Consider the following 20,000-nt stretch of genomic DNA (forward strand, 5'->3'; position numbering starts at 1 on the left):
TAGTATGTTTACTTTCTGATCATCCGATGCGAACCCTTGTAATCTGGGAAGTTTGAAAATTACCCCAGGTTGAGTGCATGCGAGCGTGTCTGGGACAGTCGCCAACAAGCACAAAATAATTAATAAAATCGTAATACTTAAACACTAGACTGGAGTACCACAAGGCGGTCACTAACCCTCGTCGTTATTTGTTAATTTGCATGTTGACAAGGTGATTTCAGCAGCAAGCACTATTTTCTATCACGTTTTATCGCTGGCTTCGAGTGGCATGACTATTCTTCTGGCAGTCGGGGATTCCCCCTGTGGACTTCCCCGACAAATCGAGTCAGCGCTGCAAGACGTAGTGATCTCTTAGGTCTCGTTTGGTTGTGATCTCGGCTCCCGGTATTGCCAGCTTACGAGAGAAGCCTATGCTGTAATACCAGGTCATGGTGAGAGGTGACAGGTAGGTCCGGTGCTTTCTTACGCAAATTGAATTTGGATCCCGGAGCTTTGGCATTGAGCTTCCGGGTACAGAAGGGTCAGCACTGACGTAAACTCAGAACAGCTCACTAATTGCCCTTTCTCAAAGAAAAGACAGAACCATTTATGTATTTACTCCAAACCATCTCATAAGACTGATTCTTTATTTATTTATATTTTGGATCTAGAGGAAAAAAACACCTTACCGCGGAGCCTGTCGCATCACCGTAAATGTATAGCTAATTCGTGTTATCTCGTTAGTCGGTAATTACTATACTCCATGTTATGGTACTTTCATCGTAGGATATTTAACTGCTGTGAACTGCACAGCTACAACACACATCACGAAAAAAATCCCCTGAAGTAGCGAGTAGTGCGAGAGTGGGTCGGGGAATCCCCGTGATTCCGAGTGTATCTACTCTGGATTTAATGAAAACTTTTCCTACTCGCGATCCAACGACGATTTCGTTGCACTCGTTATCATTAACTTCTGCGTATTCGTTTCAATCAAAGTATGTGAACAGAATATTAGCAAATGGCGGGAGACTGAATAGCACAGAGTTAACGGGGTCGAGAGTGTTCACAAAGGAAGTTAAATGTCAGGATGTGAAGTAGAGGCCACCAGACGTCTCGACCTACTCGCACATTAGTCAGTGTGGACATATTTGGGTGTAGGTTCAGCTGGGTTGCACTGTGATATTTTTATTTATCTATATTTGAAAAAAAGTTAGAGCTCCCCTACTCTCTCTCTCTCTCTCTCTCTCTCTCTCTCTCTCTCTCTCTCTCTCTCTCTCTCTCTCTCTCTCTCTCTCTCTCCCTCTCTCTGTCTTTCTCTCTTCATCCCTATTCTACCTATAATTCAATCGCCTATTATTACATATGCTTTGTTTAAATATATATCCGGGATATGAAACGGTGACCATAGAAAATACCGTTGCCCGAGCAGTCATCTGTGTAAGAATGGACTAGAATGAAAGTAGTAGGACTCGTTAAAATCGGGGAAGCAAGTTCAGATTCAGTAAGATCGAGCGTGACGTCACAGTTGTCTTCACACTTCGACAAAGGGCAGAGGTCACACTTCGTCCGTGTGCCCAAAATAGAATAGTTTCCCTTTAGAACGACACACACACACACATACACACACACACACACACACACACACACACACACACACACACACACACACACACACACACACACACACACACACACACACACACACACACACACACACACACACGCGGAAGGGAATTCCCCCGGTTCCAGTTACGTCATTACGTCAGTATCGTCTGTATGGAGAGGATTTGTACACGAAGGCGCTTCTCTCCAGTCGTGCTTTGCATCTACATGACTATTGTCATCATTATCATGTTTATTATCATTCTCATCATTATTATGATTATCATTATTACTACTACTACTATTAGTACCACCATTATTATGATCACTTTCATCATCACCATCATTATTCCAGTCAGAAGCCTCATGTGAAGAAAAGATATGTGATAATCGTTACTTAACCCTTGCAACTGCACCACTAGCAGACTCATATTAGAATCCTAAATTATATTCCGGGTAAATTCATTGCAATGTATCAATGCACTTGTCCGACTTGATTTTTTGTTTTAAAATAAGAACATAAACACGTGGATGAGCCAATGGTGCACATCATATCCCTCTTTCTGAAGACTTGCGGACTAGATAAAAGGAAAAGAAAAAGTAAATAAAACGGACACCATTGCCAATCCACATGCCATTCACATCCATAATCAGAGGCCGACGAGGTTCGCTCTGATTGCGTCATTCGGGATTTTGAAGGTCAGTATGAGCATTGTCACCAAAGCTGAGACGGAACGGGGTGCACCTAACTTCATTCTCGGTTTTGAAAACTATGTTTGATGGAATCCTTAAGTTATCTACACTCGAATGGCTAAACTGTTATGACTAGAGATTTTGCTATCCATTAATTATATTCCGGCCTTACCACTATATGATAAGCTCATCTTTAAAAAATGATGTCAGCCTATAGCTTTTACATTCTGGGTACCAAGTTATATCACTCAATTGTACCTCCGCTTGCAACTTTCACCTAAACTGGCGGAAGACGCAGGTACAGTGTTTCGACGTCATTTGTTTTTTCCCTTGTGCGAATCGGTTATTGCACCGCGTCGACCAGTCTAATACCAGCTGCGCCATGCGAATTTGACTGTTCCTAAGCACCAGCATGGCATATTGCTGATTCACAAATAACCCGTAAATAACGGAGATTGTGTTGTATCGCCGCGCAAGATTAACTTTTGGCTGCCATCCAAGATTTCCTTGTAAGATTTTGAGCAAGATTATACTATTGCGTGTCATTGGTGCTCGAACTTTTTTTTGTTTTGTTGTACGTCAAAAGCATCAGAAAAACGCTAAAATGATCGTTAAAGCAGCGAGATTATGATTATAGTAATAATATGTATTAAATATTAATACGATTATCATTATCATCAGCATTAATAATATGTGATGATGACTATCAAAATATGAAGATAATTATGATAGGAGAAATACTTCTGCTGCTACTACTATTGGTATTAATGTCAGTAGAGACATGATAATGATAATAATGATGATAATGGTAATAATAGTAACAATAACAATAACAAAAAAATAATGGTAACAATAATGATAATGGCCATAAAATAATAATAATAATAATAATAATAATAATAATAATAATAATAATAATAAACAATAACAACAACAACAATAACTAATGATGATGATAATAATAACATTAAAGATAATCATAATGATAGTGGTAACAACAATACTATAACTAATACCAATAATAATAATAAAATTAATGGTGATGATGTATGATGATAACGGCAATGATAAAAATGATTATATAACGAATAATAATAATGATAACTACGAATATTACTACCATTAGATTACTACCAGTGATAATAATAATAACAATAACAATAATGGTAATTAAAATAACAATGATAATGATGAGATGATGATAATGATGATGATAACAACAACACTATGATTATAGTAGTAATAGGAGTGATAAATGATGATGATATAGATGATGATATTAACAATAGTAATAATGATAATGATGATAATAACAATAACAATGACAATAATAATAAATAATAATGGTAATGATAATAATAATAAATAATAATGGTAATGATAATAATAATAATGATAATAATGATGATAATGATATTAACAATAGTAATAATAATATTGTTATAATTATCTTCATTATTATTATCATTAATAGTGTACAAAAACAACAATCATAATGATGATAATGAGAGTGATAGTAACAATGATTTTAATTAAAAAATTATATGAATAATGATAAATATAATGAAAACAGTGAGACCTCTATTACTATTGCCATTATGATTAATGATAACATTACTGAAGACGGCAATTATGAGACTAATGTTAGTAATTATATTAGTGTCATTATCATTAGCATTACTGTATTTTGTATTTTTATGTATGGACACCCGTATGCGTAATACTACCTTTCTTTTTTTCACTTCCGAGGTAGGGGTTAAGGTATCGATAGTAAGGTGAACTGAATCCTTTAGAGCTTAATTGATGACTAACAGGGAAGATGATAAATGATTTTAGTTGCCAGTAACATAAGCAATTACTATCACAATTATCCTTATCATTAGTTTTTTTTATTGTTACTTCCGTATTTATATTCCTTTTTATCATTATTACTATGCTATAACTGTTTCTGCTACTGGCTACTAATACCACATATACTTTATAAATCTACTGGCCCTTGCACGAGGAATATAACTGCGCTACCATTACATAAGCTATTACAGGTGTTCATTAATACCATTTTATTAGTTATTTTCAGTTTAATAGTTAAAATTGATACGATTATTGGCGATTTTTTCTCAGCTGCTGTAACTACAAGACTGGTAAAATGAACAACGCAAGATTTAGCCATTATCTTAGTTCTTGACAACATTCCTATCAGACTGATTATATTTTACTATACAAGTAACGTTACTACAGTAATATACAAGTACTATTTCAGCATTTCCTTTTTTGACAAAGAAATTAATACATAAAACTATTAGACAGTTTAGACAACCTAATATTAATAGTAGTAATTCCTTCCATATCTGAATATATTCAGAAGTGCTCTTTGTGACGTCATTGGATTCTAAAAAAGGAAGAAATAAGTAAGAAAAAACTGAGAACCTTGAACAATATACAACAGAGTTACCAAGTAGGAATTTACATCCGAAAACCAGATGAAATATGCGAGGTTTTTTTTACGATTTAGAAAACTCACAATACGGTTGAAAGATGTTTAAAGGAAATGCGGTATCTAGTGATGTATGCTCTTCCTTTAACGACAAAGTTGCATATATATATATATATATATATATATATATATATATATATATATATATATATATATATATATACACACACACACACACACACACACACACACACACACACACACACACACACACACACACACACACACACACACACATACACACACACATACACACATACACACATACACACACACACACACACACACATATATATTGTATGTATGTATGTATGTATGCATGTATGTATGTATGTATGTATGTATGTATGTATGTATGTATGTATGTATGTATGTATGTATGCTGGTGTTGCCGCTCGTATTTCCGGAAATATCAGATAAAACGCATTACCTTTGCCGGTCAAAAATTTCTGGTTGAAGATACCTAATCAATGTACTGTAGGAATTTTTAAAAATGCGTTTAATTACAAATATATTTTAGCACATTACTTACGCAGTAAATATTGATTTTTATTATAGAATCTGAGCGAAATGGAAACAAAGATAATTCATGAAAAAGGAAAAAAAGTAATGTAAGAATTTACAGCCGTAGTGTACTGTAATTGAGCCTCCGGTAAAAGGGAGCTTAACCAAGGGTAGTTATTTTTTAAATGAAATTTTATATATTACAGACGTTTTACACTATATCAATACACATGTGTTTACGTTAAAATACTTATTCTATATAATTTATTAATATTCAATACTCTTGGCTTTGAGCCTGTCTTGTACCTTTGCTAGTGTAAGGCTGAAGGGCCCAAGTCTAATCTTCATCTGGAAGAACCTGCAATTCTTAGAAAATTTGTCTGGGTTGTTTTCTGAGAACTTCCAAAGCCAGAGAAAGCTTTGACACCTGTTCCTCGAGAATCAACTGTGCTTAATTGTTGTGGATTTGCCACTTTTCTCCGTGAGTTCATTTACAAGTCCGAGGCATCTGTGGTACTCACACATTATTCGCTGCGAGAACCTGCAGTGCAATGAACCATGTGAGTTGCGTATGCACGTCAACTTCTGCGCAAGGAGTGTCTTGATACACAAATGTTGACGGAAAAGTTAATTTCAGCCTTATTGCCAACATGAACGTAAATTTCCAGTAAGCGTGTCATAAAACAAATAGGTAAGATAAATAAAAGGAACATTGCTATGAAGATTTAGACATACGTGCACTGATGAACAGAAAATCATACAAGAATGTCATTCAATGACCCTATTGACTAAAACCTTTCATTTTGTAATGAACAATAGTTACTATATCCTAAACATTGCCGAATATGTACCCGAACACAAAGCCAGGAAACAATACTCGATGCCCATGCCTATTGTGCGAGGAAAGGCACGGGATGAAATACCTAAGCCCGTACTAGCGAAGGATCCCCTGTATGAAAAATTCCCTCCATATCCTGTTGGGTGAATCGCTGTCCGAAGAAGCAGCCTGAGACGTTGTCTTCGGGGCTGACCATTTGGGGATTACCCGAAAGGGCGAGAGCTCTCAACGCTTCTATAAAATCGCCATTCGCTTCTCGCAACCTTTAGAGTACAGGGAGAGGTCCTATGAGTAACACTTTGCGTTTAGGACGGAAATATGTATTGCGATAATTATTTTATGTAAGTGTTTTTTTTTTCTATCTAGCATGGAAACTTTTGTGTTGTGTGATGAATTAATGTATACCCGTGGCATGCAGGAAGCAGAGTTTTCCTACTGCGTCTGCTTTATCTAATGTATATGATAGAAAGTGCTACCACATACATACATAAAAGTTATTTCAGAGTGATATCGAAGCCGTGATTAATTACCAAATAGATAATTTCTGAAGAACCCGCCCGCAACTCAGAAAATATTATTGGAACTGGAGTTGGGGATTTCCCAGGCGCTGAAGTGGGAGGACGCTGAAGGGTTGTCCTCACTCGGGGGGATTTTCACACTGTCAGGGCTGGAGAACACAAGTTTCGGTAAGAGTTCGGGGCCGCAAAGGGCTAGAAATTCTACAGGCAATGCAGAGCTTGAGTGTAAGCGTGTGTTTGGGGACTGAAGCTTTCAAGGCCGCCCCAGTCCGGGAGGAGTGAGCAAGTGCTGATTGACGTTGCCACACAACACTGCACTTGCACGCCCTCGCTGTGAACTAACACGTATATACAGCTGGTTGCATTCCCCGAAAATTTCTAAGGATATAGAGAAGATGCATGCTGGAGTTTACTTGACGTGATATCGTTGTGACTTCCCGACCTGTGCTTCTATTCTTATCAAAGACACCTTCCACAGGGCAGCAGAGAATTACATATCCCTTAGTGTATCGATAGATATTCTGTGAAACGCAAAAGAGTAATACAAGTGAGATTGTCGCACTGAAAAGAAAAGTTGGTACTAAAGAAAGAGCATATAGTGAACTGCCAGAACCAAATGTCACAGCATATCAACAGGTGTGTAAATTTTGAGCAGAGATTGGCATGGGTGAGACGTGAAGGTGACCAGAGACTCCTTATTTGCATGTGCACAAGGTGTGAAGTGGAATACTGAGTTTGTGTTAAGGCGTATGTTGCCTCAAAATTGAAGTATTAAAATTGCATCAGTGGCTAAGGATGTGAAAATCATGCACACGATTATTTTACTGTTTTGTTGGGGTACACAAGTAGATTATTTCCAAAAGCTGTTAATTTACTTTTTTGTCATATAAATTTAAGGGGATATCTATCATACTAGTTATTCTGTTTGTGATATTAATCTAATTGACGGGTGATTTTCATAGAGATCATAATCACTAAGGATTTAAGCATAATTGAGAAAAGGCAATGTAGTTTATGCTCACCAAAATTAATTGATCATGATTCAGTGTCACTAGAGTTAAGCCATAATCCTCATTTTTGTCTGAGACTTAGTATTCATGAATACTCTTGTGCTACTGAAAATCAGCATATATGTCTTTCCTAAAGGGTGAAATCATAAAGAAAATATGGTTGTAGGTAAAATAAAAAGTACAGATAAAATCCAGTTGGAAGCCACAGACTAATACATCACTAGTTTCAAGTGGCAGGTTGTTATTTTTTTTAAAATCAAATTAAAGACATTCTTTTACACCTGCATGAAGCTCTGGTGAGTTGAGATGAAAGAGAAAAATGGTAAATGTATGTCACGTACTAGGCAACAGTAAAAAACAGTACATGAATGGTGTTCACTAAAAACCCCCAGTTAAGTCAGGAATGAAAATGATACCTAGAAGAAAAAATGGAAGAATGTAAGATCTTGACTTTGAGGACTGAAAATTCGAAATTGATTTTCTGGCACCAGGAAGAGGATATGATGGTACCATTGTTTTGTGATCAAAAGCAAATTAATAATGCAGAACCAGGAGGATAATTTATGCTTGATACAAATAATTTATAGTATTAATTTTATTGTATTACTATCATTATATATCATATTATTAAGCACATCACATTTGCAATATAACTACTATTTCTTGATTTTAGTTTCTCATAAATTTTTTTTTTTTTTCCTTTTTTTATGTGACAGAGGTGGGATGAGTTCCCCATACAGTGGAGAGTCTGCTTCTCCGTACTCAGACCACTCAGCAGGAGTACCGTCTCCACCAACAGTAGTGACTGCCTACAATCGCCCATATGAAGGTTAGATATTAGTTTGAATTTTATCTTGGCGGTGTTCATTTGGATAGTCATGATTTTTATTGTTTTTCATTTTAATTATATTTCAGATATAAATGATTTTTTTTTTTGAAGCACTCAGAATAAAAGGAGCTTTATATATCCATAGCTGTTCACCACGATGGGGCATTCATTCAAATACTGGAGCAGCCACAGTCTAAATTCCGATTCCGCTACAAGAGTGAGATGGTGGGCACTCATGGTCAGCTAAAAGCGGATCGATCAGACAAAAATAAAGCTGTATTTCCTACAGTAAAGGTAAGGCTATGACCGAATTGTTTTTAGTTTTAAGAATATACCACTCATCAACAGTGTTGGAAAGTATATACGAAATCAATATTAAGTGGCTTCTAATACACTATCACGTATTCCAGCTTGCAAAATGGAATCATGGACCAGCTGTAATTCGTCTGATGCTCTATACAGCAGAAGACAATATAAATCAGAGAAAACGGCATGTTCATGAACTGTCAGGAAAGCAGTGTTGCAAGGAGACGGGTATCTGTGAGGTTGTTGTCGATGAAAAAGTTGACTACACTGCTGTGTAAGTAATTTATTCCATTGATTTGCAGACACACACACACACACACACACACACACACACACACACACACACACACACACACACACACACACACACACACACTCACACACACACACACACTCACCACTCACACTCACCACTCACACTCACACTCACACTCACACACCACACACACTCACACACACACACTCACACACCACCACCACAACACACACACACACACTCATCTCATCACACTCACACTACACACACTCCACTCAACACTCCACTACTCACTCACTACATCAACTACTCATCATCAAACACTCCTCACTCACCACTCTCACTCACTCCTCACTCCTCATCACTCACCTCACTCCCTCACTCACTCACTCTCACTCATCCTCATCACTCACTCACTCACTCACTCACTCATCACTCATCCTCACTCCTCCTCACTCTCACTACTACATCACTCCACTCATCTCTCATCCTAACTCTCCCTCATCACTACTCCTCCTACTACCTACTCTCACTCACTCTCTCTCCACTCACTACTACCACTCTTCTCTCTTCTCCTCTCTCTCTCTCTCTCCTCTCCTCTCTCTCTCTCTCTCTCTCTCTCTCCTCCTCTCTCTCTCTCTCCTCCTCTCCTCTCCTCTCTCTCTCTCTTCTCTTCTCTTTCTCTTCTCTCTCTCTCTTCTCTCTCTCTCTCTCTCTCCTTCCTCTCTCCTCTCTTCTCTCTCTCTTCTCTCTCTCTCCTCTCTCTCTCTCGTCTCTCTCTCCTTCTCTCTCCCCTTCTCTTCTCTTCTCTTTCTCTCTCTTTCTCTTTCTCTTTCTCTCTTTCTCTTTCTCTTTCTCTTTCTCTTTCTCTTTCTCTCTCTCTCTCTCTCTCTGAAATTGCAGGAGAGGTTTACAAGCTCTGTCTTGCTAATTCATACATGGTAGAAGTTTGTTTGCATTCACTGAAGTGTGAAGTGAAGAGGCCATGAAATCACTGCACATAAATCATGCATAATTTGTGGGCCTTGAAAAGCAACTACCTTTAATTTAATCAAATATTTTTTCTTGTTTATAATTGTTCTTAATGGTCATTACTCTAGTTTTTCTGTAGTCTACTTCTGAAAGGAACCATTTCCTTTTTTTTGAATTAGCACTGCTTTGAATTACAAATGTGTAAGGATTTTTGTTAATCCTCTTGATACTGGTCAAACACTTGCTAGCATAAATAAACATACAGTTGACGGCAGTAATTGAATATGAAATACAAAAGAAAAAACTGTACTTGAAAGTTCATGTGAATTAGTAAATGCGCAGTGTTAGCCACACAATTCATCAGGATAATTTTTCAAAATCTTTTATCACTAGGATGTGTTTATTTTGATAATCACAAGTTTTGTCTTTTTAAGTATAGGCTGCATAGAAATAATTTGATAATATGGATATCTTCTTACAGTTTCCAAAACCTTGGAATCATTCACATTGCAAAGAGGGACACGAAAGATATTATTCTCCAAAGGAAAAAAGAAGAGTTGATAACCCATGCAAGACTTCGCAAGCCACATCTCTCATATGAAGACATTAGGAGGAGCATCACACAATCTGATAACAAGAGGGTAAAGAATTCAGCATCTATTGCCATGCTGTTTATTTTGGAATGATAAAATGATTGGTTTATTTAATAACCATTGCATATCCTGTCTTCTGTTTGGAGCAAAGCATCCTTCTTATGCTTTGTATACGTATTTGTTTGTAGTGTTCATAATATTCTGCAATGTTATGTTTTCAGATGGAAGAAGAAGCTGAAGAAGAGGCAAAGAACATGGACCTTAACAAAGTGGTCTTGAGATTCCAGGCTTTTCAGTATGACAAGAAGATTGAGAGTTATCGTCCTGTTACATTACCAGTTGATTCTGATATTGTGTATAACCTAAGTATGTATATTTCAACTAAATTATTTGATTTATGAATTTACCTTATTCATGAATTGCTGTTTTAAATCTTGTCATTTTGATGGAGTAAATGTGGATTATGAATATGGTTTATTAATTTTAGTAATTGAAATCATTTATCTGAAGATTTCTTTTAATTTCCTGTAGAGAATGCCACAACTGGAGAGCTAAAGATTGTACGAATGTCAGCATGTTCAGCACCATGCACAGGAGGAACAGAAATTTGGTTGCTGGTCGAAAAAGTTAGGAGAAGTAAGTAACTGGTTATCTCTTTATTGGTGCCAAATTAGAGACAGATAAACCAAAAAAGTGAAGACCTTTTGATTTTACCAATTTATTTATGCTCTATGATATCACTTAACACTATTATTTTTGTTTGATTCTAGATAATGTGCAGATTAAATTTTTTGAGTTGGATGAGAATGATCGGGAGGTATGGTCAGGGTATGGTGACTTCACTGATGCAGATGTCCACCATCAGTATGCCATTGTTTTCAAGTAAGAACCTTGGACTTTACTACTATCATATTTTCATTCCAAACAAATTTTGGAAAGCATTGATTTATGTAATCTCTTTTGTGAGTAAGAATATTTGATGAGGACTAGTTGTTTCTTGCAATTATCAAGACTTATTTCTCTTTCAGAACCCCTAGATATAGATACACAAACCTTAGTACTGCAGTACGTGTGAAAGTACAGCTTGAAAGACCAACAGACAGAGACACAAGTGAACCACTGGACTTCACATTCATGCCTGACAGTAAGTGTTTAATGTTAGAATGTAGAGATGATAGCTGATTAGAACAACAGCTTTGTAATCATTGTTTGTTTTCATATATTTGCCGCTGCCTTGATAAAGTAATTGATATTTATTAAAATATTTAACTGACTAAATCAACTATCTTGATTTCTAGACTTATTTATTGTTATTGGTGCATTATGGAGTTTTCTATTACCACAGCCTTGAAACGCAGAAGAATGCTAATTGAAAATGCACAAGAAGAGGGAAAGAGACATCCAAGTTTCCCCCCTGCAAAGAGACCAGCAAATTTCAACAATTATGCAAGTGAAGCTATAGATCTGAGTTACAACAGTAAGTATAGAAAAAATATATCAATAATATGTTGTAAAAAAAAATGCAGTATTTTGTTTTAATCTTATATCATTACTGCCTTATGTATGTGTTTTTTGTATTAGTATGTGCTTTAACCAGTGTGAAACCTGTCCCACAGTGAGAAATCCTCGTGGTCAGGAAGACTCAATGCCAACACCTGATATCTTGGAGCTGTTGGTGGGAGGTAAGGATTGTTCTGTTTCAGTTACTGTTCTGGGCATGTATATATTTGTATTTCAAGTTCATATATTCCTGTTTGTTAACAGTTTTAGTCTAATTCAATAGACTTCATGCAGTTTGTGTAATTCATATTGTATTCTTTACTAATGTTTTAAGATTGTGATGGAATATTATAATTGATATTAATAATACTTGATTTTATTGATAACACTGTTACCATTTAATAGTCTCAACAGCAATAATTATTACTGTTATTATGAATATTATGAATTACTCTTAGTATTATATATTATGTGCTGTGTTTTTGTTTTATTTTTAAAGCTTAAAATGAGTAGTGTACTTATATCCCTTTTCATCCAGTTTCAGATTTTCCCAAACAGTAATGGGCTCTCACCATACACTTTAGAGTTGTCAAACCAATCACCGCAGCACACTGTAAGTCATCTCGTCTGAGATAATTGTGTAATAATTCTTGGATTTTATTATTTAATAGTTTTGTAGTTAAGTTGTTTATAGTCATCTGTTAGTTTTACTTTGCCTTTTTGATGATTTCAACTCAATTTTATCAGTGGTAATATGTGATCTCTAGAGAAAGTATAGTTTTAATCTGGTTTTCCTTTGTGGTTTCAGGTTCCCTCACCTGGACATCCCTCTGACTCCAGCACCCATGAGCTTTATTCTCCCATCCATCCAGGCTCTGTAGGGACCCCTAACACTGAGTTTACCACCATCAATAACAGCCTTCTTCAGGTATTTTATCCGTCTTCATATAATAAGTTATGGTAGGAAAATTGGTTGTTATTTTGAAATAAAGGTGAATGGCATGTTTTATTTCACCATAAAATTACTGTGATAGGATAAAAGAAATTCATAAAAAGATTAAAGACAACATTGCTTCATAGTATAGATGTTTTGTTTGATTTGATATTTGTTTTTTGGTTAGTTGGTTGGATGAAAAGAGTGTATTGGGACATTGTAGAAAAGGCACGCATGAAAGTGGAATATTATAAATGAAATTTGAGTATTTTGGATATGTGTTAGTAAATTGTAGGACCAGTTAAGTGTGAAGTGTTCATGTATTTTACCAGAGCTTTGGATTTAGTTAGGAAGGATATTATTTAGTTGCATGTTACTACAATCACTTGTAAAATCTTAGAATAAGGCATATTGATGTGCATGTGTGATTATCCCTCCTTTTTTTTTAAAAGATTAGAGAAGATAATAAAGTATGATCATATCTCTTTTGTTGATATTTATCTGGTATTTTCTTTCAAAACATTTGATCAAGAAATGCATTTTGTTTTTTGCAAAGAAAATGTTGGATGTACATGAACCTTCAGTCCATTTCTTTGCACTCTAGAAAATTTGCTACCAGTGCTCAAAAGAAAAAAAAAAAAAAAAAAAATTCTGACATGAAGAAAGCCTGAAAATACCTAACTGGAAGTTTTGCTAATTTTGAACAGTCAAGAAAAGAATAAAACTTTGTACACGATTGCAGTAGACCACAAATTAATTGTATATTTTCCATCTTCTAGTATCAGATTTAATGAAATCAAGAAGATGATAATTGGGTTATTGAAAATGGCAAGGTTTAGCAAATTTTGTGTAGTACCTTTTTGTCATAATTGCCCTTTCTACTACTGCAACGAGTGAAATTGGCAAATAGTGAATTGTCATTAGTCATAGTCCCAGGTGCAAAGAAGAGGAACATAAAGGAATTTAGTAAGATGACAAGATCCCATAGCATGATTTAGAATTATTGGTTTATTCTCTAAATTTATCACTAAATACCAGCCTCATAACATAAATACAAGTGCACATGAATATTAGATTTATAATTACTTTTATCTTAAGGAATGTTGATTTATACATGTTAATTGCAGGTTCCTTCACCTGGCCACCCAGTGCCTAACTCCCCCCAGTACAGTGTGATGTCTCCAGGTGAGCACTCTGTTGGCTCACCACAGTCTCAGTACCAGGGCTCCGGCAATTTTGGAGGAGGAAATATGTCACAACAATATTCACAGTCCCAGTCACCACAGTACATTCAGTCTCCATCTCCAGTCATGATGGTACCTTCTCCATCATATCAGGATAATGGAACACAGATTTTAAATCAGTATCTGCAACAGCCTCAACAACAGCAACAGCTACAGCAGCAGCAACAACAACAGCAACAGCAACAGCAATTTCAGCAGCAACAGATGCAGCAGTTCCCCAAGACGCAACAGATGGGTTCACAAGTGGTATGATTATATTGCCGTTTTTTATTATTTAGCTTTTAGTCAGTAGAGGATAAAGATAACTTGTGTGTATTTGTGCTATATGTTTCATTAATGTAAAGGCCAAGTAAGATATTTCCTTTCAGGAACCTTTCCTTCACTTCTTTTATGCAGTTTCTCTCAAATTCTGTAGTTAAATCTTTCCTTGATGTTCCTCTCTCTATTTATTGTTTCCTTTATCTTTCTTTTATAGATACAAGGTGCTGTAGATAATTGGTTAACACAGCAGCCAAACAATATTCAACTTCAGCAGCAGCCAATGCAACCACAAACACTACAGCCACAGAATAATGTAAGTATAATGTCTGTACTGCAAGGAGTAAGGCGTTCCTCAATCTTTTCTGTGTGCATTTATTTGAATACAAATGCCACTTGTTGTAGCTTAAACATAACTTAACAAAAGTACATGTGCTCACTGCATGCAGAAGATATGATTTCCTAGTGTCTTTATTTTTAATAACTAAAGTGTCTGGATGAGTGATTGATTATAATTTGGTCTTGTTTAGTACTTCTGATGAAATACGGCTTTGCTCATAATTAGTTAACCCCTACGATCTGGATGCCGTCACATCATGAAAAAATTTGGCTTGAATAGCGGGTGATAGGAACATGCTGTCATGGGAGAATCTGGCTGTGGGCAGGGCTGATGCAAACTTCCCGTTGTGAGCATTTCGGCTGAAAGCCAGGATGATGGGAATGACTCACCATGAATACACATCTTAGAGAGTGATTAGATTAATAAGAGCTTTTGCATTATTTCCATCGATAAACAAGTGTGTAATGTACTGTCCATGAGCCATGACTGGAAGAGTGCCAGTTCTAGGGAGGACACTATATCCATACTCAGGATCCAATTCCTGGCTGCCTTGACTGGTGGCACAGGTTGTATTAAGAAAACTAGATATTGAAAGAAAGAAAGAAATAAAGAAAATTTACTTCTTATTCTTGGAATGAGTTACATAGACTGCTGGACTACTTAGAGAAATGATATGGAGTCGTGCAAGGAAATTAAGTCTATTGCCATCTGGATTAAGCAAATCAAATGACAAACCAAATGCCAGCCACCTGATTGGAGATGCCTGGTGTCACTTAGCTCAGCTCCTAGACTTGGATTACACGGTCCCTTGGCAAAAAAGCTAAAAATGCATATGCAGAAAAAACAGAAAATCACATTGCAAAGGGAAGTCATAGAGTCTTGTCACTGCACGCAAATGTTCAAGTAAGCCTAATGGTGGTATTGTGGGTCATGTGATGGCAGCGATGCATCTGGATGCAATGGGTTAACTAGTGTTTTATTATCAGGTGGTGTGGAGAGTATGAGTGATTATTCATTGCTGTGTAGTATGTATCATATTTTTAATGACAATGTAACTCATACCAAGTCAGAACAAACCCAAAAAGTCAAACAAAAGTTTCATTTTTATGGTAAAGTTAACCTTGCACTCATAGTATCGGCATAAAAGAATTCTTTGGAACCTACTGTTTGAAGTAAATTATCAGCCTTAGGTAATGGATATTTATTTAATTAAAAGCATGCTTTCTTTTATTCAGAAACATCATTCGTATACAGAGTTCATGTGCACAATGTGATTATAATGGATCATGTATTTTTATTTTAAGAGTAGCAAGTTTTTTTTCTATATAGTACAAAAGCCAGTATGGTAATATGCACATTGAATTTGATAATTAGCATGTAGTATGTACTTTTATTTGCATAAGATATTTTACTTTCACATAGGACAATATTGACTTTGATTGATTCCTTTAAAGGTACCAGAGTTTGACCTGCCTAGCTGCTTCAATATTGTTGGTGGTCTGGGTCCTGATGCCAGCCTGATGGATATGTTAGAAGTTGCTGATGATCAGTTAGCCTTTGAATCTGGCTTGATAGGCAATAATGACATTAAAGCTGACTATGGAGGGAAAATGGGTAAGTAATGATTTTATCAAGTATCTGCTAAGTTCTATTTTACTGTATACTTAATGATACTAAAAAAAATCATATTCTACATAGGGACTGAAAAGGAAGATAGTTATAAAGTTTTGGATATGAAGGTGTTAATTACATGTACTGTACACCTTTCAGATTCAAAGAAGAAACAGAAGGATCAGCCAGTTAGCTCAGGACAGGATGTGGATGAACTTACAAAAATGATCTCCAATGTTCAAGTAGATGATAGCCGAGGCAACAGGAACCCTCAAACCCAAGTGGATCAGAATCCCACTCAGAGTGTAGATGTGGCATTCAAGGTGGCAATAAGTGCTGCAGAGTGTCTGCAAGCTTATGCTGCAACTGGTGACATTTCCTTACTTTTAGCAACACATCGTTATCTCTTGGCAGTACAGAACAATCAAGGAGATACGTAAGTCCAAACTCTGTATGGTGTTGATAGTAGAAGTCTAATTAATTTTGTAATTTCCTCATTTTATAACATCTTATAGATTCTTACCCGTTTGATACAATGATTGTTCCTTCAACAGTGCTCTACATACTGCTGTAAGCAACAAAAATATAGAAGCTTTCAACAAAATCCTCAAGGCTTGTGAGAAGATCAGGCCGCAGGATTTGTTAAATGCTCAGAACTTTGCAAGAGAGGTATGCATTAGATAAAGTTTGACTGGTTCTGTTAGAGTCAGATTGTAAGAATAACATAATATATATATGTATCATTGCATTTTTTTTATATTGATGAAGTGATATACCTTACTGTTTGTCCATGTTTTCTTTTTAAAAATATTGTAGTTAATGTTGATTATAATAAGATTCCATTTTTCTAGCCAAATTTTGAAATATATTGTATTTTAGACGGCACTACATCAGGCAGTCCGTGGCAATGAGACCATTATGGTGAGGAGGCTTGTTGCTATGCCAGGCTGTGATGTAAGCATTGTTGATGCCCAAGGAAACACACCAGTCCACTGTGCTGCCCAGATGCAAAGTATTCAATGTCTGGAAGCTCTCCTAACGAGACCTGTAAATGGAGTCCGCTCAGCAGTAACACAGGCCATCAATGCATACAATTATCAGGGTAAGAGTGTTTCTTAAAATGTGTTTCTTTTCCTGTTGGAATTCCCAGGACTAAGGTTAAAACTGTCAGACTTCTGTGGAGATTAATATTTTCCCAGTCTTTTTTTTTTTTTTTTTTTTTTTTTTTTTTTTTCACCAGATATTCACATAAATTGACAATACTTATTTTTTGCTTATTCACATTTATTAGGAAACTTGGTCCAGCTTGAATTTACTTGTTTAGACAAAGTAGTGTTTGATGTAGATTTAAGTTTTTTTTATATGGTCATATGAGTAAGCTTTTTGCAAATATTGATATTAATTACCTTTTTAATAGAATTGAACCATGTAAATAAAAGATGTATTGTTTTGTTAGGTACAGAAAGAATTGTTTATTATTATGATTAAAATGCAATGCTGTTTTACAGGTGAAACCCCTCTACACTTGGCTGTAATTAATGGAAACCTAGACAGTGTGCGTATGCTTATTGATGCTGGAGCACAAGTTCATCATTGTGAGCGTAAAAGGGGAGCCAATCCATTGCATCTGGCTGTCATGCATGGTCATCATGAAATTGCCAGATATCTTCTTGATCATGTATGTATTACCAAGAACTATTAGTATGTCAGCATATTATGAATGTTGACAGTGGAGTTGTTATATCAAATTAATGATTTTAGGCTGTTTTTATGTAGTTGATAATTATTTTCACAGGCTTGATATATAATATGTGTTTTCCAGACAAGTGTAACTATTGAAGCTGGACTATTTGATGGTAATACAGCTCTCCATCTGGCTGCACAACAGAGAGACAGTGAAATGTGCAAGATATTATTAAGACATAATGTGAGTAGAACTGATGTAAATTTTGTTTCATTTGATTAACAACAGGAATTAAATTGCCATTGTTTTCTAGAAATTCAAATGATAAAATTCAGGGTGTGGCATATGTATTTGCTACAAAGATTGTAAATCAAATATATAAATAACTAGCTGTAATTGTGTGGGTATTCATAAAAAAATATAAATTACCTTTTTGGAGAAAGTAGGTAACCAGTTCCTTGAATATTCACTGTTATTATTTCCAATGCACTATTTTCCTCTCTTTGCATATTTTTTAAAGATTAGATTTATTTCTGTTACAGTTTGTTTTAATAATTTTTTGCATAATGTGAACATAGTGGAGGCATGCATTGTCCACTGTTTTTGTTTTTATAAATTTTATTTACACATGAATCACTTCACAAGCATTTAGTCACCAAGAAGTCAGTTACTAGGCTTGCCTGATCTCAGCTGCATACTCCATTCCTTGAAAAATTTTGATTGTTATTGTTGTTCATCGTGATATTATTTTTATTATTATTATTATTGTCATCTTTGTTGTAATGTCATTAACCAAATGTTACTAGGAATGTGTAATGTTCATTCTATTTGTGTGTGTGTGTGTGTGTGTGTGCGTGCATGCATGCGTGCGTTTGCATATGTGCATGCATGTTTTGTGCGTGTGCGTGAGCGTGCACGTGTGCATGCCATTTCTTTGAATAGTAGATAGTGTGTGTATACGTGCATGTTCATGGGTTAGCTGCCGACTAGCTATAATATAAGCTGTACATTTTGGTAATAATATCATGTGTTTGCAGGCTGATCCTAATGCCAAAAATATGCTACAAAAGCGAAAAAAATTGTCAGAATCAGAGGAGGATGAAGAGGAGGAGGAAGAAATCTCTAGCAGGAAAGTGGAAGAAGAGGATGATGATTCAGAAGAAGAGCCAGATTGTTACACGCCATTTGATTATGCTGGAAATGATGCAGAGGTATTTGTCCCTGATGTATGATAAAAAAAAAAAAAAAAAAAAAAAGCTTATAGCTTTGATTTCTGTCCTTAATAGAGGTACCTCCCATCTTTGTGGTGACACTAACTCTGCTATCATGTTTAGATCCTGTCAATCCTTCGAGGTGAAGCTATTCAGGAAGAGGAGGAAGAACAAGGAGCTCAAGCACAAGAAGAAGTCGTTGGAACCAAAGCTGGCCCACTACATTCTGCCCTTGACTCTGGCATTGACATCTCAGTAACTGACATACAGTATTCTGATGGCCCTGGAGAAGAGGACAGGTAATCCTTACTTTTAGAGTTGGAAGAAACTTTTGGATTTATCCATAAAACTTGTGAATGTGTTTATAATTTATTTTTCATTTGGAGTGATTGACATAGTTAAGGCTTTATTAAGTGTGTCAGTTTTCCATTTCTTTTTTTTTTTTTTTCTTTTTTTTTTTTCTTAATACACACACCCATATAGACAAATAGTTAGCTTGAACAGTGATCCCTAACCTTTGATCCTTTTCTCTCCCCCTCTCTGATTGGTGGCACAGTGTGGGTGAGCTGAGTGAGCGTGTGCGAGAACGACTTGCCAGCCACCTGAGTGGAGATACGTGGCGCC

The 20,000-nt window shown here is 35.9% G+C and overlaps 1 protein-coding gene across 1 annotated transcript in view; it reads left to right on the forward strand.

The window, feature by feature from the left end:
- Positions 1-295: 295 nt before the first annotated feature.
- LOC119593982 (nuclear factor NF-kappa-B p105 subunit-like) overlaps positions 296-20,000 on the forward strand; it is a 23,620-nt gene continuing 3,915 nt past the window's right edge. Inside the window, exons 1-24 of the mRNA XM_037943008.1 lie at positions 296-445; positions 8,355-8,467; positions 8,613-8,761; positions 8,878-9,047; positions 10,483-10,642; positions 10,816-10,960; positions 11,126-11,230; positions 11,365-11,476; positions 11,623-11,738; positions 11,940-12,071; positions 12,211-12,296; positions 12,639-12,707; positions 12,903-13,022; positions 14,156-14,518; positions 14,748-14,846; positions 16,325-16,484; positions 16,641-16,917; positions 17,036-17,150; positions 17,361-17,583; positions 17,990-18,159; positions 18,304-18,408; positions 19,203-19,376; positions 19,500-19,675; positions 19,933-20,000. The exon at positions 19,933-20,000 is cut by the window's right edge and continues 95 nt beyond it. Coding sequence (XP_037798936.1) covers positions 429-445; positions 8,355-8,467; positions 8,613-8,761; positions 8,878-9,047; positions 10,483-10,642; positions 10,816-10,960; positions 11,126-11,230; positions 11,365-11,476; positions 11,623-11,738; positions 11,940-12,071; positions 12,211-12,296; positions 12,639-12,707; positions 12,903-13,022; positions 14,156-14,518; positions 14,748-14,846; positions 16,325-16,484; positions 16,641-16,917; positions 17,036-17,150; positions 17,361-17,583; positions 17,990-18,159; positions 18,304-18,408; positions 19,203-19,376; positions 19,500-19,675; positions 19,933-20,000 — 3,424 coding nt within the window. The 5' untranslated portion in view covers positions 296-428. The remainder of the gene's footprint in view (positions 446-8,354; positions 8,468-8,612; positions 8,762-8,877; positions 9,048-10,482; positions 10,643-10,815; positions 10,961-11,125; positions 11,231-11,364; positions 11,477-11,622; positions 11,739-11,939; positions 12,072-12,210; positions 12,297-12,638; positions 12,708-12,902; positions 13,023-14,155; positions 14,519-14,747; positions 14,847-16,324; positions 16,485-16,640; positions 16,918-17,035; positions 17,151-17,360; positions 17,584-17,989; positions 18,160-18,303; positions 18,409-19,202; positions 19,377-19,499; positions 19,676-19,932) is intronic.

The sequence above is a fragment of the Penaeus monodon genome, chromosome 3 (genome assembly GCF_015228065.2).
Source record: "Penaeus monodon isolate SGIC_2016 chromosome 3, NSTDA_Pmon_1, whole genome shotgun sequence".
In the NCBI taxonomy this organism is placed as follows: domain Eukaryota; kingdom Metazoa; phylum Arthropoda; class Malacostraca; order Decapoda; family Penaeidae; genus Penaeus; species Penaeus monodon.